The sequence below is a fragment of the Symphalangus syndactylus genome, chromosome 23, assembly GCF_028878055.3.
Source record: "Symphalangus syndactylus isolate Jambi chromosome 23, NHGRI_mSymSyn1-v2.1_pri, whole genome shotgun sequence".
NCBI classification, from domain to species: domain Eukaryota; kingdom Metazoa; phylum Chordata; class Mammalia; order Primates; family Hylobatidae; genus Symphalangus; species Symphalangus syndactylus.
The window spans coordinates 70,050,655-70,075,565 of record NC_072445.2 but is presented as its reverse complement, the minus strand read 5'-3'; the positions used below and the strand labels follow the sequence as shown (position 1 = coordinate 70,075,565).

The following is a 24,911-nucleotide window of genomic DNA, read 5'->3' as shown; positions in this document are numbered from 1 at the left end:
CAAAATTTAGATTCAGTCCATTTTATGATGATTTTAGACACTCGGCATCAATTGTTCAGTGGTACCAAATAACTTTTTATATTACCTCTTATTTATCTTTTGATTTTCACAGCAACTGAGCACATCACTGTGTTTTCCCCTTTTCCCTGAAGAAGTAAATTTGTCTTTTTAGTTTCATGACAAAAGCAGGCAACTCTGGTGGCTTATATTTAGTTACAATTTATAAAGGCAGGACTGCGAGTCAAACCCAGGACGTTTTTTTCTGTTGTGTGTTTGCGTGCTGACGGGGACTGGCTTTTCTTCTTATTGTTGTAGTTTGAAATGGAAACGCTGCACTGCTGAGAAAATACCATGGAAATAGAACCCACTGCATTCCAGGAATATAAATAAGCAAGGCCACCCAAATTTTCAATTAGTGCTCCTGCAGAATGCAGGAAATGGCAAGAGATCCGTCCAAGGCACCCTAGGCCGGGTCGTGGGTAGAGAGCAGGGACGAAGGCTGGGAGGGGACACAGGCACAGTGTGAAAATGGCCCGTCTCCAAGGAAAGCTGCATGCTAATAGGCTGGGCTGGCTTCCTGGATCAGCTCGGCCGGGCTGTACGTTCTGACCGAGGGTACGGCTGTGCTTCATTCAGGACGGGGTATTTCCCATCTTATACGATAAGCTTCATCAACGTTCTCCATAACCCCCTCCCCGCCGTGGGAAACGTCAGCCACCTGAAACAGCTGTACTCTGGTCGGTTGTAAAAAGCATCAGACGCTTTTGATTTAAAGCGTTAGGCCTAAGCATCGCTGTTTCTCCCTCGGTGGGCATGCCTTGCTAACATGCCCTAGCCTACCGGGGAAGCCACTGGCCATAAGGGAGAGAGGCACAGGGGTGTCTTCCCTCTCCAGAGTGAATGTCAGGGAAGAAGCCAGGTCTTCCAGGGGGCTGACAAGGCAGGACGCACAAGCTCCTTCCCTCGATTGTGTTTCTCTGAAACGTTCAAATCACTGGTGTGACGGGAGCACTTGAAAGCCGAAAAAGGAAAGATGAAAGCAAAGGATTCTTCAGGGCACATGTATACAGACTCCTGCTTCCCCTCAGTTGCTTTCTGTTTCACTTCTCAGATCATCACTACAGCGTTTGGAGCTTTCCAGCTCGTCGTGGTGAACTTAAGTCAAGACGAGGGGAAAAACAAGATTGGGTTTTTCCACAGCACGGTGGTGTTCCAGCTTGGTATACATTTTATCTGTTGTGAGCCTAAACCTTTTTTACTTCTGAAATCAGGCTAAATTTTTGGATCCCCTTCAGGTTGCATTGGTAAACAAGAAGTAAATATACACATTCTATTTGTTCTTACAACCAAGAAATGAACTAATTGAGTAGCTAGTGTGGACCACAGTTGCAAAGGAAGGAACTCACAAGCGAGCTCTTCAAGCTGTGATTATGTGGGCAGGAACAATGGCCTAGGTAAAGAGAAGATGAATAGCCATCACTCCAGCCAAACAGCAAATATGAAACTCAAATTATGCTTTGTAATTTTTCAAATAGCAATGCTGTGTATTTGTGGGAATCATAGGAGAGGTTTTTTAAAAGTTCTTATCTGCAAAGGTAGAATGAATGGGAGCAAAAGCACTGACTATATATTTCTTCTTAGCCAGCATCTTCCAGTTGAGCCCATTTTCTTGGCAAAGCAACTATTTTCTTAGGTTAAAAAGGGTATCGTTTCCTTTTCACAGTAAAATCAGGAATTTCATTTTTGTATAATACTACAGCATTTCCTATCGTTGAATTCTAATGATTTGGGAAGTGTGTTCTTTACCTAGTTTTCCAATACAAAGCAAGGAACAGAAAAAAAAAAATCTCTTTCCATTTGCAATAGTTTCAAAATATACATGGCTGGAGATTTTGTAAGTTTAGGAATTTCCAGCCACAGGGAAATCAAGAACTGTGACCTGCCGTGGCATCTGCTCTCAATCCCAGGGCAACTCTGGGAGGAATGGCCCACGGAGCATGGGCGGCCGCGGCGTCCCAGCCTCTGCCACTCTGGCCCTCAGGTGCCGCTGTCTGCTTCTCCTTGTCTTCTGTCTTTTCACCACCATACCCTCAGCTCTCGGCGTTTGTTAGCACCTTGCATCCATCCAAGCGGCTTCCAGAGAATTATCTAATGAATTCATACCAATGTAAGTTTTTCACAGGGTTTAACTGATTTATTCAACAAATGTGCAAATGTTTCCAAGCACCCTACTTGTTGAGGTCTCTGAGAAATACAGAAATGATGCTGGCACTTGATAAAATACCAAAATAAATCACCACCCTGCAAGGCTTTGGGCTCGGTGTCAGAGATGGAAGGGACCTTGACACCACGCAGACCAAACCTCTGATTTCATAGATGAGAAAGTTAAGGCCTAGAACTAGCCAACAACATGAGCAGATTTCCACTAAAACTCCATAGAAATCTGCTGGTCTCCCTGGATTGCATCAATATCCAAATCTCTCTCACATGTTGTGGTAGATGAACTTGCTGTTAAAATATTCACTGCCCCCCTGACAGGCTTCTCCCACTGAGGGAATGACACACCCTCACCCCACTAACGTCAGCCTTGGCCCTGACTTGCTTTGAGAGTGGAATGAGAGCAGAAGTAACCTGTACTGTGGTGTGACAGAAACTATCTGCCTTTGTTTTATTTTTTCTTCCAGGGCATCCACATTAATCTGGATAAAGGCTGCTGCTTCAGCCACAGCTAAGATGCATGTAATAGGAATGAGAGCCACCTCTCTTTCAGGAAGCCCCTGGGATTTTAGAGCTCCTTGTAACTGCAGCCTAACACAGCCTCAGCCGACTGATACATCCAGTGTCGTCAAAACAGAGCAGGTATTGTTCCATTCTGTACAGTTTAACCTTAATTAGGACCCTCACGTGCACTGGGATCCTAATTTGGGTTCATGGACGGAAGACGCCCATGTACTGTGTGCTCTAGGGCTCCATGGACGGTCTGGTCTTTTCCCAGGCCGGGCATGGACAGAGAAGGGCACACCTGGAAAGCCAGTGACTCTGCTGTCCCGGAGTGGCCAGGTTTACCCACGCCTTGAGGGGCTTTCATTTCAAATTCAGGGCCCCAACTTAGCTGTCCAGATGGGAGAGACTCTCCAGAAAAAAAGGATGAAGATGTGCTTTCTATCTTTCTACTTTTGGTAACTTCAGATAGCCTCAACATGAGCCATGTGTTCCTAAAGAAAAATCAGAAAACATAGCCATGACATAGGCCAGAAGGGAACATATTTATGAGAAAGCAGGAAAGCAGGCCCAGGGCGTACAGAGCTTATCTGGGGAGGCGGCTTTTCTAGTGGACTTTGAAGAATGAATAAGAATTTGACATTCAGAGATAGCAGGAAACAGCCATTTGTGGTGAAGGCTCATTGTGATCAGAGATGTTAGAACAGAAAGGCCTGGGATGTTTCAGAAAGTTGGTAGTGCAGTTTTTATTACTTATTATAGGAACATGTTCCTCTTAACAGCAGAAAAAGCCTTAACCCAAAGAATTTAATTGCTAACTATACAATTATGTTTACTAGGTTAGGCCAAGTATTTTGTTTTCTGTTTTTGTTTTATGAAGGAGAGGAGGTTGCTCTGGATCACCACACATGTGTCTACCTCGTCTTTGATGGCTTACAGCATTTTACTGATATTTTGGCACTAATCACGTATAAGGATAACTCATCCACTTGTATCTGTGTTCTCTATCCTGGACACTGAGCTACTCAGGGCAGGGTGAGTGTCTTGCTGAACTGTTATCCTGAAGCTGAGCACAGTTCTTGACACAAATGGGAATGCAACAGATGCTTATTGAGGAATAAGTCAATAAATATGGGTAGCCTGCCTCAATCTTAAAATGTAGAAAATGTGCCCGTTTTCTGAAGTGAAGGGATTGTATGCCTGTCTTCGACATGTAGAAAAATCAAAATCATCATCATGATTCACCCAGCATGTGTAACGGCCTACCCTGAACATCAAGTCAAATGTTTTCCTTTAGAAGAGGGTTCACAGCTGTGCTGTACATCTTCTGTTTTATTTGTGACCGTGGGTGCCTTTGCAAATCCATTTGTGACTAAATTCACAAAAATTTAGTCACCAAGAAAATGAGAAGCAGCAGTATGTAATTGTCCTTTGAAATTGATTTGCAAACCATTGTTTATTTCAGCTCAGGGTTTTAAAATGATATTCACGATAATGTGAATGTCTCTTCCTGCCCCAGCTCATTCTACGGTCCATGCACGTTTCTGAATCATACAGCTGAGCTATAATCCTCAGAAACCAGGGACAGCTGTCCGTGGACGGATGTGCTTTTCTGGAAGGATCTCTCCACTGGGCAACTTATAGCTGGTGGGAATTACCTGAGCCATTGTAATATGGAAAACCCCACATCAGTCAGGATGCTATGACTAATAGAGTCTGATATAGTTTTTTAAAAGAGGTAATTAATTTATTAGCACAAAATGGTCAGAATGATTTATAGAAATAAATAGATACTGCATATAAATAAGCATCTATTGTCGACGCCATCATTGGAGGCAGTGTAGACATGCATAAACAGATGGAAAATGGGGCTGTTGATCAGACACTAGTTCTGCCCTCTATTGCCTTGGGAAAATTAACCACTCTAAGCTTCAGTTTTTTAATGTGCCTGATGGAGATAATGTTTTCTACTTGTCTGCATTGTGGTGTATGGCGTAATCAGGTACCTTAAATATTGGTTTCCTTTTCTTTTTCCATCATAAATAAGGATTTATTGTGTGCTATAACAAATTTTTCTTCATGATGATTACTTATTTTTTATTGACTTGGTTTTTATTTGATTTTTGATGATATTTTAAATTATTACATAATCAGTTGCCTTTGATCATGACTGTATTTGGTAAATACAAAATAGTTACCGTTCCTTCTGTGAGCAAAGCAATCGGCTCAGTGCTAATGTTCACTGGCACAGTGCTTACCCAGGGCTTTCCTCCTTCCTTCCCAGCCCTTAAATCTCCTCCCTCCCACCACCCTCCTGATGAAATACATTCCCAAACCATAGCCTGTTTAGAGGTTGTGGCACATGGCCATCTTCAATATAGCAGTCCACTCTGAATTTAAATTTGTCACCATTTTCCTTAGAGGGAATGAGAAGGAAAATGAATTTAATTTAGTATAAAAAATAAACATTTCTGGGCACTGGAAACGTCTGTGGTGTTTTAAGAGCTGTTATCATTAATCAGTCAAGCATGTTTACCCAGACCCAGAATTGCTTATGAAACTGAACCGCACGCCCCGGAGCCCTTCAATGAGAGATGGCCACCAAAAGCTGAGGCAGGGAGTGCGTGTTCCCGGTCATCGTCACAGGCCCCAGCTGCTCACGGGGGTGGCATCTTTCAGAGCATGCTCCTCATGGCTGAAAGGAGGTGACACAAAGCAGTAGTTGGAAGTATCGGAAAGCACCGCGTGTACAATTATTACCTTGTGGCTCTCCAGTTCTGGCCAGAGTATTTTCTTGTGATTGTGCTTTTAATAGTTTATCCTGTTATAATTTTCAAAAGCAACATCGTCTGCATGAATTCTTTTTATGCCAGTTGTAAAACAGCCGTGATAATTATTATCATTAGGTGATTCTCACCACACAAAAAGGCGCATGGCATCTGCCGGGAGGGGAAGGTTATTTAGGAGCCAACAAAGCCAGGAGGTGGGCAGGCAGCACTCGCAGTCCATGCTGGAACAAGCAGAGTCTGGGTCGGGGAGAGCTGGTGCGCATGTCACTTGAGCGTGCGCCTCCACTGCCCACAAAACACTTCCCTTAGAAACAAAGGCAAAAAGGAAGCCCGACATAGAAAACGAGAAACCAAAAAACAGCAGATTCATTCATTCAATACACATGTATTGAGCTCTAATGATGTGCTTGACACAGGTCTAGGCTCTAGTGAGGAACCTGAAACGAGGCAACACTCCTCCCTGCCCAGGTAGCACAGGCATTCCACAGGGAGAGAAAGATAATGAGCACTTGCATATTTAATATAACACCCGACGGGGCAGCATTCTACTGAGAAAGCAGAGAGCAAGGGGAGGAGATAAAAGCTGACTGGAGGGCAGGGGTCCTATTTCACATGGAGGTCATGGGAAACATCTGAGGGAGATGACATTTGGGAAGAGACCTAATGCAGTAAGTCGTGAGAATTCGGGGTGGGGGAGGGAAGTGTTCTAAGTGGAAAGGACCAGCAAGTGCAAAGGCCCTGAGGCATACACGAATGTGGTCTGGGAAGTGCAAAGGCCCTGAGGCATACACGAATGTGATCCAGGAAGTACAAAGGCCCTGAGGCATCCACGAATGTGATCCGGGAAGTGCAAAGGCCCTGAGGCATACACAAATGTGATCCAGCAAGTGCAAAGGCCCTGAGGCATACACGAATGTGATCCAGGAAAAGCAAAGTGGTCCTCCAGGCAATCACAGAAAGAGAGAGCAAGAACAATGGGGTGGAGGTCGATGAGCTATGCAGGAAGCAGGTCAGGCCGGATCCCACGGGCTGCACGGTGAGGAGTTTGGATGGAATTCTGGGATTGTGGTGGGCAGGAGAGAGGATGATATGATTTGTGTGTATAGAGATCGGCTATAGGGTTGCAAGAGTCTGAAACATGGAGAAGAATTTGCAGGCATTTGCGTTAACCTAGGCCTGCAATGGTGATGGCTCTGAAAGGAGTGGAGGCAAATGTGAGGAGCAGGTGCATTTGAGCTGTGCTTTGCAGGTAGAACTGGAGGCCTTGCTGATGGAGTGAATGTGGGGAGGGTGAGAAAAAAGATAAACTATTACTGCATAGTGCTTACAAGCAAAGACTTACCCTAACCCTGGGGTTAGGAGGTGATAAGAGCCTGTGTTGTTCAAGTCCTGTCTTTGCTCCTTACTAGCTGTGTAAATTGGGGCAAGGTATTTAACCTGTCTGTGCTCATCTGTAAAATGGGGATGATCATAGTATCTCCTTCGACTGGGGATTGTGAGTGTGCATGGGACACACACACACACACACACACACGTGTTTAGAACAGAATCTGGCCTCCAATAAGAATATATGTATTAGTGATTATTATTATTATTGGTGAATTAAGCAATTAGGTGAATTTGATGCCATTTACTGAGATGGAGAAGACTGGAGGAGGAGTGAATTTTGGGGAAATTCTTAGGAATTCTGTTTCGGAAGTGTTCAGTTTAAGATGTTTATCAGACTTATACACAGAGGTGTTGAGCTGGACATAGGAATCTGAAGGTCCCGGGGAAAAAGGAACTAGAAATAGAGATGCAATCTTTAAAGCATGACTCCTGAAAGAGATCAGGAACATTGAGAGCTTGGGGAAAGGGGGAAGAGTCAGCAAAGGGAGTTAAAAGAAAGGGCGGACAATGTTGGAGGGAATTAAGTATTCACTTTCTAAGAGAAACAGTGCTTAGAGGCAAGGCCAACTCACGAAGTCCAGTAAAGTTTGGAGGCTTGGCCATGGACGCCGCAACTTGTACAAGAGGCTTCGGTGTTGTGTGAGGTCAGAAGCATTTGTGGAGTGGGCCTGGAGAGCAGGCAGGTGAGAAAGTGCAGATGGTGTATTAGAAAGGCAGCCACCAGGGTGCCCCCGCCCGGATGTGTGCAAGCTTGAGCTTTATAAACCCTTCATTTTCATGTTGGCACTGCTGTAAGGCCCATGGTTTTCTTGTTCCCTCCCTATTCTGTCAGGAAGGAATCGGAGTCAGCAATGATGGTTCTGTTGCTTAAAACTAGTGACACTGGCACACTCACCTGAATGGTGCACAAGTTGGCACAAACGGATTTGTGGATGTGAGTTGGAAATTGAGAGATTTTGTGTCCTAAAACCAATCTATAGATGATGATCTCCAGGCAATAGAAAGTTTTCCTGTCCTCTAAAATGATCCTATGTGTTTAATATGAATGTGCACAATAAATAAGACATCTGTAGTAGCAATGAAAAGCAATCAGACAAATCACGTAATTTAGGAAATCCTTACTAATGCTTCTTGTTTTTTTGTTTGTTTGTTTGTTTGTTTTGAGACAGAGTTTCTCTCTTGTTGCCCAGGCTGGAGTGCAATGGCATGATCTCGGCTCACTGCAACCTCCGCCTCCCGGGTTCAAGCGATTGTCCTGTCTCAGCCTCCTGAGTAGCTGGGATTACAGGCACCTGACACTACACCCAACTAACTTTTTGTATTTTTAATAGAGAGGGGGGTTTCACCATGTTGGCCAGGCTGGTCTCGAACTCCTGACCTCAGGTGATCCACCCGCCTTGGCCTCCCAAAATGCTGGGATTACAGGCGTGAGTCACCGTGCCCGGCCCACTAATGCTTCTTAACCTGTCCCTTCCTTTATGGACTTGTGTCTCTCCAACATTCGCATGTTGAAGTATGTGACTGTATGTGGAGATGGGACCTATAAGGAGGTAACCAAGGTTAAATGAGATTGGAAGGGTAGGGCCTTGATCCAACAGGACTGATATCCTTATAAGAAGAGAGAGAGTCATGAGGGCCATGGGAGGACACAGCAAAGGGACGCCATCTGCAAGACAAGGAGAGGTCTCAGAAGAAGCCAGGCATACCAATCTTTATCTCCATCTCTGACTTGCAGCCTCTGGAACTGAAAAACGTGTTGTTTAAGCCAGCCTGTCTTTGGTACTTGGTCACAGCAGCTGGAACTGACTAATACACTTAACCTCACTTACCTATTTGAATGATGCTCCCTCCACGGCGTCTCTTTAATCTCTTCCCTGTCCAGCAACCCCACTGTCAGTGCCTTCATTCAGGCGCTCACTACCTTCTTCCTGCACCATTAGAAAAGTCTTCATATTGGTTTCATGTCTGCCCTAATCAACCCACTCCCTACACTCTTTCCAAGCCATCTGTCTTAGGACCAGAGCCAGGAATAGGATTAACTGGAGTCCGAGCTTCCCTTTAAGGCACTTCACCTGTTGGAGAACTGGAGAAAATTTGAAGAGGATGCTCACTAAGGGTGCAGGTTCTTAAGCACCACAGGAGTATTGAAAGACAGAAACAAGCTGTAAACCCAGAGACACGCTGGGAAGAGTGAGCCCCAGCAGCCACTGCAGTGAGCTGGCCACTTGGCCAGGCACAGGAAGTGGAATTTATTCATTCATTGATTTGCTCAATAATGTTGAATAAGCACAAATATATCTCTGACTTTGTTGAGCTTCTCTCCTGGTGGGTGGAGACACTTAATACAGGCATAAGTCAATGAGATGATTTAGGATAGAGAGGGGTGGTGCTGTGAAGATTCTGAAAGGGGCAGTGGGATGGTGGGAAGGGGTGCTTCTGGTAGCATGGTCAGATAAGTGGACAGAGGAGGTGACAGGACTCCTGGGATATGAAAGATGAGAGGGAGCTGGCCATGCAGGGGAATAACATCCCATGTAGAGGAAACTTCTCCTGTAAAAGTAGATAAGATGGATGGAGCCTATAGGCAGGGTCAGAGGGATTTCAGGTGTCGTGGACTGAGAAGCGCTAGATAGAGCATCTCGTTGGCCATGGGAGGTGTGTTGTATCCTAATTAGACTGGTGGCCTCTGGGGGGTTGTGAACTGGGAGATGATAAGATTTTATCTCTATTTTAAGGTGGTCCTAGCTGCTGAGGGTGGAGGTGTTGCTGCCACACTGGGGTGCTGGCAATAGGAATCGGCAGGGGATGGAAGGCTCAGAGTTTATTCTGGCAGTTAAGCTGCTGGGATTTGCTATTAGGTGGAATATGTTTGTGAGTGAAAGAGGGGCATTAAGTGTCCAGGAGGACGGTGGTGCCATGAACTGAGAGAAGCAGGTTTGGGTGTGCCGATTGAGAGCTACAATTTAGCTTGGGTAAGTTTCAGATACAGTCATGTGTTACTTAACGATGGGGACACACTCTGAGAAATTCATCATTTACAGGTTTTGTCGTTGTGTGAACATCAAAGAGTGAACTTGCACAAACGTGATACAGCACTAGCTTGTCCAACCTGCTGACTGCGGGCCACTTGTGGCCCAGGATGGCTTCGAATGCAGCCCAACACAAACTTGCAAACTTTCTTAACACACTATATTTTTTTCGATTTTTTTTTTTAGCTCACCAGCTATCATTAGTGTTAGTGTATTTTATGTGTGACCCAAGACAATTCTTCTTCCAGTGTGGCCCAGGGAAGCCAAAGGATTGGACAGTTCTAGTATAGCCTATTGCTCCTAGGCTACAAACCTGCACAGCATGTGCAGTTGTGACACAATGGTATTTACATAGAAAGGTAGAGTAAAAATATGGTATCTTATTATCTTATGGGCCCACCATCGTAGATGCAGTCTATCATTGACCAAAATTTTGTTATGTGTCACATGATGTTAGTACTAGATGTTACAGAAAGGGAGATTGGCCAATGTGTTCACAGATACCACTTAGGAAGTAAGAAAAGGGCCCAGATGGGGCACTGGATTTGGCCAGAGGAACGTAGTTGGTGCTTTTGATAAGAGCCATTTTAGCTGAGCCATGAAGATGAAAACTGCTTTCACCAGGGCATGTTCAAGAGAGAATGTGAGGCCAGAAGGTGGAAAGTTTTGTGGAGAAGAGTAGAGACGTGGGGGTAGGGAATCTCCAAGGGATGTGGGGTAAAAGAAGGAGTTATTTATGCTGAGCTAGAGCAAAGCTTGCTTGTCTGCTGCCAGGAATGAAGCCTTCCAACTGGTGGTGCAGGAGACGGGGCCTGTCAGAAGGAGCTGCGTTCTCCCGCAGCTGGTGAGGTGGGGCATGGAGCACACGTGATGGTGCTAAAAAAGCTAAAGTTGGGGAACGGAGGTTTTCTCCATTAGAAGAAATTTTTCTCCTAATGATACCAGGAGGATTTTTCCTCCTAATATCACTATATGATACTTTTATCTTTTATGCTGTGAATATTAAATGCCATTTGACTTTAATGGTACTATATAAACATGATGTATAATGCAAGTACTAACATTATAATTGTAATTTTAAAGAATAATTTAATGAATGTAATGACTATTCAAATATTGCACTAAAAATTTACCACAAAGTAACAACTTTTCACTATATTTGTAGCAGATTTAGAAAAATGTCCCTTTTGGGGAGAATAGCGATAGACCAATTTTTGGATTTGAAAAATCAGCGTCAATTTCCACTGTAGACTTTGGCAATGACCCTTTGCGTATGAGCTCCAAGCACTCACTAGAGGGCGCATGCAAAGGCCTTTCCAGCCACGCAAAGGAACCGCCAGAGCCCTTTCCTCAGGAGGCAGACCTTAAACCAAATGTAAACAGTTTTGCTTCATAACAATGATTACTTACTTGTTGCTGTTTCCTAGGCAGCGAATTTAAGGGTAATGATCAAAAAGCTAAAGTTAGACGATTGAAGTTTTCTCCTTACTTGAACATTTCTTTCGTAAAAGCATATCTGTTAAACAAAAAAGATGAATATTGCTAAGCTTTTGCAGAGGCATATAAGGTCCTGAAGTCTTTTGAGATGAAAAAATGAAATCAAAATGCAAAATGCAATAATGATATATTCTGAAAGAAACTCCTCTTTGGTATTCTGTTACCAAGCAGCCTTAGTGGGAAATGAATATATAGAGTCCAACTACCATTTCTCTATGAAAATGAAGCCAACGAGGTCTTTCCTTTCTTACCCAGTCCGTTCCCTGATTTTAAACATTCAATAAGTTCCAAGTCAAGCAATGCATTTTTCTTCCTTTTGTTGATTTTCTGTGGTTCCTTAGGATGATTTGTAGAATATATTATGGCTCTGTTGACCTCTTCAGGCAGTTTCCAGATCTTCGTGGTTTCCTCTACAGCTGTGGGTATTTCTCTTGTGAAACCACAGGTCAGTTCAGAACCACAGAACTTATCCTAACAATTAGAATTTTAGCCGCTGTCCTGTGGGGTTTTCAGAGCCACAAGGACTCCATGCTTTCAATCCAGATCCTTAAATTAGTACCATCTGAAGCCTGAAACATTCATGCATTTTCCAAGGATCCAAGGTCAGCCTTTCTCAGTTTTTTATTGAAAGTTAGCAGGTGCCCATCTCCTACCTGTCCCCACAAACACCGTCCCTAGAATGCAAGATCATGAGAATGAGGATTTGGCCTTCCCTATGTGTTCTCGTGCCTGCCCCGTTGCCTAGTACCTTGCGTTGGTAGCATGGCTGAGTCCTTCCTTAGGGTCTCATTTAGAGCAGTGGGTTTCAAACGTTACATTGCATTCAACTCTGCTGGAGGGCTCGAAAAAACACGGATTTCTGGGCCCTATCCCCAGAGTTTCTGATTCATAAAGTCTGGGGAGTGGAAGAAAATCTGTGTTCTAACAAGTTTCCAGGTGATGTTCTTGATGTGACAACTAAGTTCTGAGTCCCACAGGGTTTAGAATATTATGAGTTCCATCAGAAAGAAGTAAAGGACATGCCCGATGCGCAGAGTTCAGTTTAGACTGAGGGAGGGAACATGGCTAGTCTTCACATGGAAAGATAACCCTCATTAAGGGCATCACTGATCTTTGAGCCACTTTAAACGTGTAATGCCTGTCAACTGAATAGGACCTATGGGCATGGAGAGAGGATGGTATGGAAATAGTCAAGTTGTTTGTTTGAAACTGGGTATGCAGTCACTTCTCACTGATTTCCCTGTGCTATTGTATTAACACTATGACAGTGTTTAAAGTATGAATTATTAACTACTTACACTTTTTAGCAAAGAAAGTATTTGTCTCAGTGATACCTACAATGGAAGTATTCATTTCTCCATTCGCTTTTCAGAGGCGTGGATTTGGTCCTGGCTTTGCAATTGCAGGCAGGAACCAGTAGGAGAACTGATCATCTGCCCCCATGTCGTATGTCTGCTGGAGGCAATATTTTGCCTTTCCATCTCCAAATGAAGTCCACCTGGCCCACTCCCTCTCTCAGATTGGACTCTTGGAAGCTGAGCTTCGACTGAATCAGTTTCTGCAAGGTCTAGGCTTTTTCTTTTCCTTTTTTTTTTCTTTTTTTTTTTTTTTTTTTTTTTTGAGATGGAGTCTCGCTCTGTCGCCCAGGCTGGAGTGCAGTGGCACGATCTCGGCTCACTGCAAGCTCCGCCTGCCGGGTTCATGCCATTCTCCTGTCTCAGCCTCCTGAGTAGCTGGGACTACAGGCGCCCACCACCACACCCAGCTAATTTTTTGTATTTTCAGTAGAGACAGGGTTTCACCGTGTTAGCCAGGATGGTCTCCATCTCCTGACCTCGTGATCTGCCCACCTCGGCCTCCCAAAGTGCTGAGGTTACAGGTGTGAGCCACCATGCCTGGCCTAGGCTTTTTCCACCTGTTTGAATATCTGTTTCTTTAAAGAATCCAACATATGCAGCTTCTAAGTTTATGCTTTTCAAACAGGTGTGTGTGTGTCTCCTGCCATGTGCCAGGGGACATGAAAGAGCACAAAGTCAGCATGGCACCTCCTGGAGCAGGGATTCCGGGATTAGCCAAGTTGGAGGTTTTGGGTGGAACTGGCGTGCTGCCTGTGCCCTGTACTGTGCCACCTCTGTTGCAGCGTTAGTGGACAGTCCCCATGCATGCCTTCCCCTGAGGACTCATGGAATCTCTCAGCTTCTTTACCAACAGTCTTTCTCTAGAGCAGAAGTACCTTCTCAGCCAGCAGTTAGCCATTGTGGAGGTGCCAAGGGAGTTAATGCCCCTGGGAGCAACTCTTGGTCCTTGGAGGCAGGAGTCAGCACCCACTGAATGTCAGCACATATTTCCCACCTTCCAGCCCTTCCAAGGGATGATCCTCAGAAGTGTGTCCTGCTGGGTTCCTCCAAAGCTCTCAGTGAGACCCAGCTCCAGTTGCCCATAGTGGCAACCCAGCCCAACCATGCCCTCCTAACGGCTTTTCTTTCTTCCCTGACCTTTCTGCCTACACTCAAGTCTTTTCTCAGTTTGCAAAACCAGGACACACAGTATTGAGTGTCTCCCAAATGTAAAATAAGTGGAGTGCAAAATTCAAAGAAAATTCAAGATGCGTAGTAGTGTTTAGAGAACAACGTGGGGCTGTCATGATATATTAGACACTTGCTTTCCCTTCCATGAAAAAAAATGGGAAAACAATTGCTCTGTGTTCTAAAGAAGATTCATTATCTGCCATCTCTTTACTTACTGCATACATACACCTCAGACTTCTGCAATTTGGCTTGAGACCCCACTTTCCACTGAAACTCCTGATCAGTAGCATCTGAATCCTCCTCTCCATGAGGATGGACTTTTTCCCTGTTTGTTTGTGTCATCTCTGATTTCTTTGAAGAGTGCTTTGCATTCTCATTGCAGGGATCTTTCACCTCCCTGGTTGGCTGTGTTCCTAAGTATTTTATTCTTTTTGTGGCAGTTGTGAATGGTGTTGCCTTCCTGATTTGGCTTTGAGCTTGGTTGTTGTTGGTGTACAGAAATGCTACTGATTTTTGTCCATTGATTTTGTATACTGAAACTTTGCTGAAGTTGTTTATTAGCTGAAGGAGCTTTTGGGCTGAGATGGTGGGGTTTCCTAGATGTAGAAACATGTTGTCTAAAACCAGCAATAATTTGACTTCCTTTCTTCCTATTAGGATGCCCTTTATTTCTTTCTCTTGTCTGATTGCCCTGGCCAGGACTTTCAACACTATGTTGAATAGGAGTGGTGAGAGAGGACATCCTTGCCTTGTGCCAGTTTTCAAGGGGAATGCTTCCAGCTTGTGCCCATTCAGTATGCTACTAGCTGTGGGTTTGTCATAGATGGATCTTATTATATTGAGGGCAACCTAGGCAATACCATTCAGGACATAGGAACTGGCAAAGATTTCATTACGAAGATGCCAAAAGCAATTACAACAAAAGCAAAAATTGACAAATGGGATCTAATTAAACTAAAGAGCTTCTGCACAGCAAAAGAAACTATCAACAGAGTAAACAGACAACCTAAAGAATGGGAGAAAATTTTTGCAAACTATGAATTTGACAAAGGTCTAATATCTAGCGTGTGTAAGGAACTTAAAAAATTTGCAAGAAAAAAAACAACCCCATTAAAAAGTGGGCAAAGGACATCAACAGACACTTTTTGAAAGAAGACATACATGTGGCCAACCAGCAAATGAAAAAAATCTAAGTATCACTAATCATTAGAGAAATGCAAATCAAAACCATCTCGCACCAGTCAGAATGGCTATTATAAAAAAGTAAAAATCTAACATGCTGGTGAGGTTGGAAAGAAAAGGAAACGCTTATACATTGTTGGTGGGAGTGTAAATTAGTTCAGCTATTGTGGAAAGCAGTGTGGGGATTCTTGAAAGAGCTAAAAATGGAACTCTTTAACCCAACAGTCTCATTACTGGGTATATACCCAAAGGAATATAAATCGTTCTGTCATAAAGACATGCGCATGTGTGTTCATTGCATCACTATTCACAATAGCAAAGACATGGAATCAACCTAAATGCCCATGACTGGCAGACTGGATTAAAAAAATATGGTAGATATACACCATGGAATACTATGCAGCCGTTAAAAAGGATGAAATCATATGCTTTGCAGGAACATGGATGGAGCTGGAGGTCATTATTCTTCACAAACTAATTCAGGAACAGAAAACCAAATACTACATGTTCTCACTGATAAGTGACAGCTGAATAAAGAGAACCAATGGACACAAAGAGGAGAACAACACACACTGGGGACTACTTGAGGGTGTAGGGTGAGAGGAGGGAGAGGAGCAGAAAAAATAACTGTTGGGTATTAGGCTTAGTACTGGCATGATGAAATAATCTGTACAACAAACCCTCGTGACATGGGTTTACCTATATAACAAATCTGTACACGTATTCCTGAACCTAAAATAAAAGTTAAAAAAGAAAATTAGCCCCGGATGGCGGCACGGGCCTATAGTACCAGCTACTTGTGAGGCTGAGGTGGGAGGATCACTTAAACCTGGAGGTTGAGATTGCAGTGAGTCCCATGAGCTATGATCATGCCACTGCATTCCAGCCTGGGTAACAGAGCAAAACCTTGTCTTAAAAAAACAAAAATTGTTCGAAAGTAGTCAGAGAGATCCCCATATTTTCTATCTATAATTTACCTGTCACAGGCAAGGCGGCCTTCTCCTTCTTCTTTTGTTTTGAGACAGGGTCTTGCTCTGTTGCTCAGGCTGGAGTGCTATGGTTCCATCTAGGCTCACTGCAGCCTCAACCTCCTGGGCTCAAGCAGTCTTTCCACTTTGGCCTTCCAAGTAGCTGAGACCACCAGTGTGTGTCACTGTGTCTGGCTACTTAAAAAAAAATTTTTGTAGAGATGAGATCTCATTATGTTGCCCAGGCTGGTCTCAAAACTCCTGGGCTCAAGCAATCCTCCTGCTTCAGCCTCCCAAAGTGTTGGGATTACAGGCATGAGCCACCGTGCCTGGGCTCATTTTTGAGAAGCAAGGTCACTAATTATTTCGCCTGTGCTTTTCTTCCTCTGTGATCTGGTGGCTCCCTCTCCTCTCTTCTGCCCTCCTCCTCCCTTCTCTCCCCTTCCCTCATCCTCTTTCCTCATCCCTCCTTGCAGCTCTGAGTGCTCAAATGCTGTTTGGACTCTTCCTTCTTATAAACATCGTGCTTTTCTCTTTAGCTCATGGCCGAGTTTTTTAGCAAAGTGCTTTATGGAAGTGTAGGGAATAGAGATGTCACATAAAAATGGAATGAGTTGTGAAAACAGGCAGTTCCCATCTCCCCCAAGATAGGCAAATTCTTTTAATGACCTCCCTGGGAGGAGGGAGCCAAGGGCATATTCAGGTTTTATAGCACTGTGGTTCAGGATATTGAATGAATACAGTTATTTCACGATTAGAAATAAAATGCACTTCAGAAAATCTTTAAAATGCCCAACTGTGCAAAGATAAATTTTACTATATTCATGACTAGTCATTTTAATAGTTCTTTTTCCAGTTACTTACCATAGGTCTTATGTAATACTTTTGGCAGAATAAAACAAAGTACCATTTCTGCTTTCAAAACAGATCAGTTAATACATTCAAAGCTATTGTCTTTTTCCTCGTCAAAGATGGCATTGTTAGAGCCAGCATATATAAACTTTCTTCCCTGCTGAGTAGACCACGTGGAAAAACGCTTATTTTTTCTTATAAGAATAAAATTGCAATCTTTCAACAGAACATGTTGATTATGCCATCTGGCACATAATTTCTTTGCTTAAATTAAGCTGAGAAATCAATTCAGTGTTGAAAGATATTATCCGTTTAGCATTTTTTTTTTTACCTCCAGGCAATTTGAGAGAGGGAAAAAAATAAGTTGTTTTCTTTTCTAAGTATGTGAATTATATAGGTCTTGAATATTTTCTTCTACATAGGGGAAAATTATAATTTATAAGTAGATAGCTACGATCCACTGGGATTTCTTGTTCTGAAGTTATGCCAAAGCTATACTGCATTACCGGAACCTTCCCTGGGAGACCAGGTGACGGTCAGTTGAAGATTAGCATCAGTTGATAGATGGTGTGACCAAATCATAGTAAAGGCCTGTCCTAAGAGTTGTCTACATTTTGCTCAGACTTTTCTTTGTTAAGTAGTTTGTGGGTTCAGGTTTTTGCCAACAGTAAAGGCACAAACAAATGAGCTTAATACAGAAATCCAGCTGCCCCCTAGGGCTACCTAGCAAAATGAAGGAACTAACAGGTGGTGGGAACTCATAAGAACAGAGTGGAAATGACCACTTCTTAACTGGACAGCGGAGGACTCTCCAGCAGGATCCCCTTGTCAGTTTCTTCCTTGCCTCTCTCCTACCACACGTCTGTGGAGGTGTAAATCAACACTCGATCACCAGAGACCTTGCAGGTGAATAGCTGAAGCCATGAACAGCCTTTGACCATTCTATAGCCGCCGAATCAGAGTTGAGCTGATCATGAGAGATGCTATTGGGAAGCTCAAACAGATGCGACAAATGCCAGAGAAAAATGAGCCTTGAACTGGAAGTTGTTCATACGGCAGAAAAATGGGGAAAAGATACAAATTAGTTGGAATTTTTGCCTTCATCTCTTTGAGTTATGTTAAAAAGTCATCTTTAAAATAACGATTGAATGTTAAGTTTTGTTAGATAGTGATTTATTAAAATTAAGAAATAAAGATGGGAAATTCACATTTATGGAGAGGTATCATACAGAAATCAACCATCTGGGGTCTCACAAAAACACACCTATCCTGAGTCTTTGATGGCCACCTGCCTGTTGATGTCATTATCCACCTGTCAACTGCCTGGGGCATTTGGGAGAAAAGAAAACTTAAGTGTTTTCATACCCAAGGAAGTTTACGAAGTAAGTGCAAGCCTCACAAATGGAGTTTTAAGAAAGCCTAGATCCGAACTCTAGCGCAGCAATAGGTTCACAATATATTTGGGAAAACGATAATGTAACTTTGCTGCAAGGACTTTGCATAATAGTAATAATAATACTTTTCCTCACACTTACGTTTCAAAGCCTGTTCATGTGAATTATGTGCTGTGCTTCTAATTAACCTCCTGCAAATCTAATGTAATGGAGACACAGAACATAATAGTAGATGCTGAGTTGGAGTAAGATCCAAGGTTTTGGAGCTGAGGAAGTTGAAGCCATTGAAAAATGGCTTGTAATACTTGGCATGTATGCTTAAGACATGCTTGTTCACCATGGTACCAATTTAAAGTCATAGCTAATTGCATGCAATGAGGGCAGTGTATCCCAGAATCTTGCAGTGACAGCTTTCTCTCAGGGTGATCCCTCTATCACACCGTCTGAGACACAGGATTAAAGAGCAGATGGGCAGAAGCCAGTCTCCTGATTGATGGTGGAGTGCCCCGTTCTGAGGCAGGGCTCCCATGCTGCAGCTCTGCCTGGCTAGCTCCCTGTAACACTGAAAAACATGTCTCTGCACTTTGTGGGAATCTGATTCTGTACTCTTGCATCTTAACAAACGAGAGAGAGAGAGAGATCAGGCAAGAAAGTAGAAAAGAGCAAAGGCACATTGGCAAGAATGATTTCAAAGTCTCACCACTCCTGCTGGAAAACCCCAGTTCCTGAAATATTTTGGAAGGATCTGTATATAAGTGCCCCTGGGAAATAATTTCTCTGATTGGCACCTTAGCTTTTCGATTCTTTTAACAGTGAATCAACAAGTGCATTTGTGGAAAGAAGAAAGCTAATATAATGAGGCATTTAAACCACAGTCTGGGAGACTCCACCTACCCTGACCTGGCTGACCATTTATCTCAAGAGTCCAGAATCACTGGAGCTACCAGGGGGCTGCTCCAATTTGTCTCTTTGTTCAACAGAAACGTGGAGAATTCCTAAGGGCGAGAACTTGATTTTAAATAGCAAATTAGAAGACTATTAAGTCCAAACTCAATCTGTTGCATCTCTTCACCATGGCTTATGGTCCCACCAATGCCACTGGGCTCTCCTGACCACCTTTGTTGACTATTGCCAAACACTATGAGACACAAAAAAGAAACAATATTAGTAGAAAATGGATTGCCCACATTTTCAAGGCTGGGGAAAGGCATGAGCTGAAAAATTTCTAATAAAATTCTGACTCTCACACAGTTTGAACTTCCTACCTTTGCAATATGAAATGTACATTTTATATACAATTTCCATGCCAATTTACAGGTGTTAAATTGGGAACAGGAGTAGAGTACAGACAAAGGGGGATAATCTAATCTAACAGCTACAGAGTTCAAACAAAGTTTGCTTCCTTTTTTTAATATCATCTGGATGTCTGCAACATTTCATGCAAATCAATTTTAATTTACTATGTGTTTTGGCTCTTTCTTAAAATAGTCTGACCATGCTATTTCTATGTTTTAGCTGTAAAATTATCCATAAATAGGGCACTTATTACATTTTTAATATGTGGATTGATTCAGTTAGTATAAGAGTGTAGAAGAAGAAAGAGTCCAGGTAGAGAAATCTAGCCTTTTACCAATTCCCCAAAGCATTTCTGACACCAGCGTGTCATTTAGACTCAGGAGACCAGGTTGGAAAGACTGTGTCCTTGGACTTTCTCTAGTATTTTTTACTACCACAAGCCTAGGTTAACTTTGGCCTAACTCTGCAGATCTACACATTGTCAACCTAAGTGAGAACTTTGCAAGAACTCTCAGGTAAATTTGGGCTGCAGTGAACGATTTTGTCATTGACCTTGGTAACCCACTCACTGGGCTCAGCTCGACTCTGAAATTCTGTCTTTTGATGACATTTCAATTGACGGAATTTCATGTTGGAGAATCTATGAAGTGGGGCCATCCACATGCCAATGACTAGAAGGAAATGCAGCATTTGGCTGGGGAGGCTGCCCTCGGATGGTGATTGATTTGGTTGGTCAAGTGAGTCTCAAGTCAGGGAAGCCCAGTACTTGCTATTTCTTCGTGAAAGTTTGGGAAGTTAGAGAGCTCTTCCGTTGCAGTTGGAGGAATTGGAGGTGGCAGCACAGAGATTCCTTGGAAGGCCTCCTCCGAGAAGTTTTTATAAGCATGTGTGTCTATATACCCTGGTTTTTATAGGAGGATCACATCCTCCAGACCACCCATCCATCTCATGCAGGCACAGCGTGTCACTGTGCCCGTCTCCTGACAGCAAGTCTGACATTATTGGGGCTTTTGTTATTGTGTTGACTTGTGGCTCAGAGAGATCAGCGTTGCGTTACTTGGATTTAGTATGCTCAAACTCATTTCTTTTCCACATTCCAAGAGGACTTCTTCCCTGAAAAAAAAAAGGGGCATAGGAAAGCAAGTTCCAAAGTTTCTATTCAAATGTAATCCCTCATATCCTCTCTGGGCGCCCCCCAAAAGGACAGTTGTTTTTAAAAGGAAAATATCAGTTAAGACATACCATGTCACTAAAGGGACCTTTAAAAAGTCGTTTGGCCTCCTGGCAGGACCACACTCTGAGCAGAGATCACAATCTATCCCTTTCTTTAAGTCTCCAAAGTGTTTTTGAAATGGTTAATAATAATAAACGAGATAAGGGAATCCAGGTGGCACGGTCACGTGGACACCAACAGCGGTGCCTCTATGTTAGGTGTCAGCCAATTTGCAGTACAAAGCTGACCACGTTTTATAAGTAGTATTCTAAGAAGCAAAGTCTTATGGACCTTTCAGAACATGTGCTTCTATTTATTCTTTGTCAGCATGCTGGGGCACCTGTGTTAGTTTTATGCCACTGCATGCAGACTCTTTGAGGAGGAGAATTCTGGTAAGTTCCCAGCTGTTATTTCACCTGTGAGAGCAAAAAAAAAAAAAAAAAAACCAAAAGAAAAAAAACTTTCCTGGAACTTTCAACCTGAAGCACCAAAATTATTTGGGAACCAATACCACCACCGATTGAGATGGGAAAACAGTTAATATTTCAATATGTGAATTCCGTTTATTAAATGCCCAGTATAAAAAAGAAAAACATAGGTTCTTCTTAGGGGTAAGGACAGCAGTAACTAAAAATTAACACATATATTTATAAGATTAACGTAATGCTGTTTGTGATTATTGTGAGAAGAACTGGGTGTCACCATTAATTATATTGCTTACAGTTACTCAATGGTTACTGGTTATTATTTACGAAGTACTCTGCTAAGTACTACATACACATTGTCCCACTAAGTCCTTACAATAGCCCTATGAGTGAACTATCAGCATCCTGCTTATCTAGACAAAGACATCGAAGCTTTGAAAGGTGAAGGAATTTGCAAAAGCTCTTGTCAGGCAATAAGCTAGTAACTGGGAGTAAAACCCAAGCATCTGGTTCCAGAGCCTGGGTTCAAAGCACTGAACTAGCATCTCACAAAGGAAGGGTCAAAGCACTGAACTAGCATCTCACAAAGGAAGGGTCAAAGCACTGAACTAGCATCTCACAAAGGAAAGGTCAAAGCACTGAACTAGCATCTCACAAAGGAAGGGTCCCTGAACACTGTGTGCGATCCTTACGATAGAATGTGGAGGAACTTCACGTGTGTGGGAATGTCATATATTTATTTGTTTTTTGACTCTCTTCTCCATTAAAATGTAACCTCTGTGAGATAGGGCCTTCGTCTGGCCTATTCACAGCTATATTTCCAGCTCCCCAGAATGTGTGTCACAAAGTAGATACTCAAATAAATACTTGCTAAATGAAACAATGACTAAAACTGATGATTTTTATTACTTGGAATGAAGACAAAAGTAGGTTTGTAAAGAAAATTATTGAAGGAATGTAAAGGGGACTATTACAAAATGAAAGTACAGATGATGTGATGTAGATGATGGGAACCACTAGAGGGGAATGAGAAGTCCTCAAGTGTGGGCAGCGTTGTGTACAGTGTGTTCCCTTCTGCATGCACTTAGTTAAAAGTGAGGCTATGGCATTTTCCGTGCACTATAAGTCATGAGCAAGATTCGTACATAAAATGAGCCCCATCCATCAGGGATATGGACGTGTCTGTGTAGATCTAGGAGATTTCTGTAGGAGGCTACTTTTGCATCTAGAGTTTGAGTAATTAGCACTATTGAATAACTGAAAAAATGTTATATTTTCTTTTGAATCCCCCAGCACAAAATGACAGTAACCATCACACACTGATCTGCAGATAAATAGGGAAGCTGTTTTTTTTCACCATTTCTGTCTGATTTGGAAACCGAGAAGCGGCTGGTTGGTATTATCATTTTGTTTCCATGCCACTGTGTGATTGTCATCCAATACCTGTGCACTCTCAGCTTCCATGATGTGGTAAATTGTGTTGGATTAATAGCTGGATGCAACACGGCCAAGAAACCAGTGTGTTAAAGGAGAAAATGTTGGTTTTTCTATTTAGATTCATTTTACTGTTGAGCCAGCCAATGAAACTGAGTTATGGATGGGTGTCAGAGTACAAGGAAATAATTTTCAGTTTGAACAATTCCACCTTATTTCTTCAGAAGTAGCACACAGAGGAGGAAAAACATAGTAACGACAATTGGCTTTTCAATGCTGAATGTTTGCAGTAAGATTTTATCATTGAGCGTTTTAAGACAGGATCATGCTGAAAATGAAATCACCTGATACTTTGGGGGATTCTGAGCTGATGGATGGCTGTGTGGGCTTGGGGTCTCCTGCCTGGGTGACGGGAGCTGCTGCACACAGCCCCCAGTCCCGCTCACTTCCATCATCACCACTGCCTGCTCACAGCTCTCAGTGAGGATTCCAGGCACCTTTCATCGTTCCTGTAGTGAACATCCACCACTCAAAATACCAGTAATTAAATCTCTCATCAGACGAAATGCACAGAACTTGAAGGCTTAAGCATTTTACACGGGGAGAGAAAAACAGACATGGAAAGCAACCTGAGAAAGACAGCTGTATGAAGAAAGCCTTCTTTGGAGAGTTGGTGTTGAAACATCCTTTGGGTGGTTTTGGCAAGATCGATAGGAATAAGGGATGTTTCTATAATGCTCATTTGATTCAGAGAGTGGGCAAAAGGAGAAACTTTTTGCGCAAGTGTGCCCTGCTCTCTAATTCTGATTGGGCAGCGCAGCTGGGAAGCCAGGGGGCGGCTGGGGATGCTGCTGTCACTGTGCTGGTAGACCCTCATAACCAAGGTGACTGGAAGCCTGGGCTCACTTTCAAAGATTCTTACCTGTAAGCTTCCCCATTATAATTGTTTGAAATAGGTGGGCATAGGCAGCCTCCTTTCACTCATTCATTCCAGTACATTTAGTGCAGATCGACACACGCCAGGTGCACTTCCTAGGGGCTGGACATGAACACACAGTGTGACCAAAATCCCGAAATCCCTGCACCCACACGGCTTACCTTCCAGTGAGAGAGAGAGAAAAGAAAAACATATGCAAAAGTATATTATATAGATGTGACCACTGGTACAGAGAAATAAAGAAGGAATGGGGTATTGAGAATCCTGGAGGAAGGGGTTCAGTGGTGAACGGCATAGCAGGGACGGCTCACAGAAAAAAGACAGTTTGCAAACGAGCTAAAGAGCCGAGTGGGTGAGCCATTGAGCCCTGTGGGTACCAGACTGAGGGGTGATTGAGGAAAAGGAACAACAGGTACAAACGTCCTGAGGTGGAATATGCCTGATACTGTTTGGGAAGAACTAAGAGGCCAGTGAAACTGGAATGGAGGTCTTCCTTTAAGAATACAGCTGCTGGGGAGTGGGGTCGACTCTGAGTTTAGATTATACCCTGGGATGCTAGGTCTCAAGGCTACAGATTGTATTTTAAAAGAATCTAATTAAAATTGCAAAAGGCAAGATTTTTTTTTCTTCAAATACTCAAAAAGAATTAACTTTAATATTTTAATAGCTGGCATTTTCTCTAACTAGTTTGTGGATTGTCAGAGACAATTTTGCATTAATAAAGCACCATTTGGGTATAACAACTTGAAACCAATTCTTTAGAAACATACCACAAGGTTTCTGATATTCTAATGAATATTGGCCTTTTCAGAGTTGTCCTTTGGGAAGCTGAACACATAGTCTGGTAAGAGGCTATTGCTAAAAATATTTTGCATTTCTTACTTTGGATTTTTTTTTTTTTTTTGATGGAGTTTCACTCTTGTCACCCAGGCTGGAGTGCAATGGTGAGATCTTGGCTCACTGCAACCTCCGCCTCCTGGGCTCAAGCAATTCTCCTGCCTCAGTCTCTCAAGTAGCTGGAACTACAGGCATCCGCCACCATGCCTGGCTAATTTTTTATATTTTTAGTAGAGACGGGGTTTCACCATGTTGGCTAGGCTGGTCTCGAACTCCTGACCTCATGATCCGCCTACCTCGACCTCCCAAAGTGCTGGGATTGGAATTGTTTTCCAAAGATTGGAAAATTAAAACTTTTGATCACTGTTTGCATTGGACATATGAATTTGATTTTTGAAAGCTTGCAGATTATTCCCAGCC

The 24,911-nt window shown here is 43.0% G+C and overlaps 1 protein-coding gene and 1 long non-coding RNA gene across 3 annotated transcripts in view; one reads left to right on the top strand and one right to left on the bottom strand.

The window, feature by feature from the left end:
- The window catches only part of LOC129473671 (uncharacterized), a 167,196-nt gene that overhangs the window by 18,031 nt on the left and 124,254 nt on the right, over nucleotides 1–24,911 (top strand). Inside the window, exon 3 of the mRNA XM_063632820.1 lies at nucleotides 2,685–2,859. Coding sequence (XP_063488890.1) covers nucleotides 2,685–2,859 — 175 coding nt within the window. The remainder of the gene's footprint in view (nucleotides 1–2,684; nucleotides 2,860–24,911) is intronic.
- Nucleotides 19,726–24,911, bottom strand: part of LOC129473673 (uncharacterized) — a 28,498-nt gene continuing 23,312 nt past the window's right edge. The window contains exons 3-4 of one of the 2 annotated variants that reach the window (XR_008654327.2): nucleotides 23,640–23,756; nucleotides 19,726–20,758 (exon numbers count right to left, since the gene is read on the bottom strand). This is a non-coding gene — a long non-coding RNA (uncharacterized lncRNA). Of the gene's footprint in view, nucleotides 20,759–22,852; nucleotides 23,757–24,911 lie in introns of those variants that run through there. The other variant, XR_010119233.1, reaches the window with a different exon arrangement.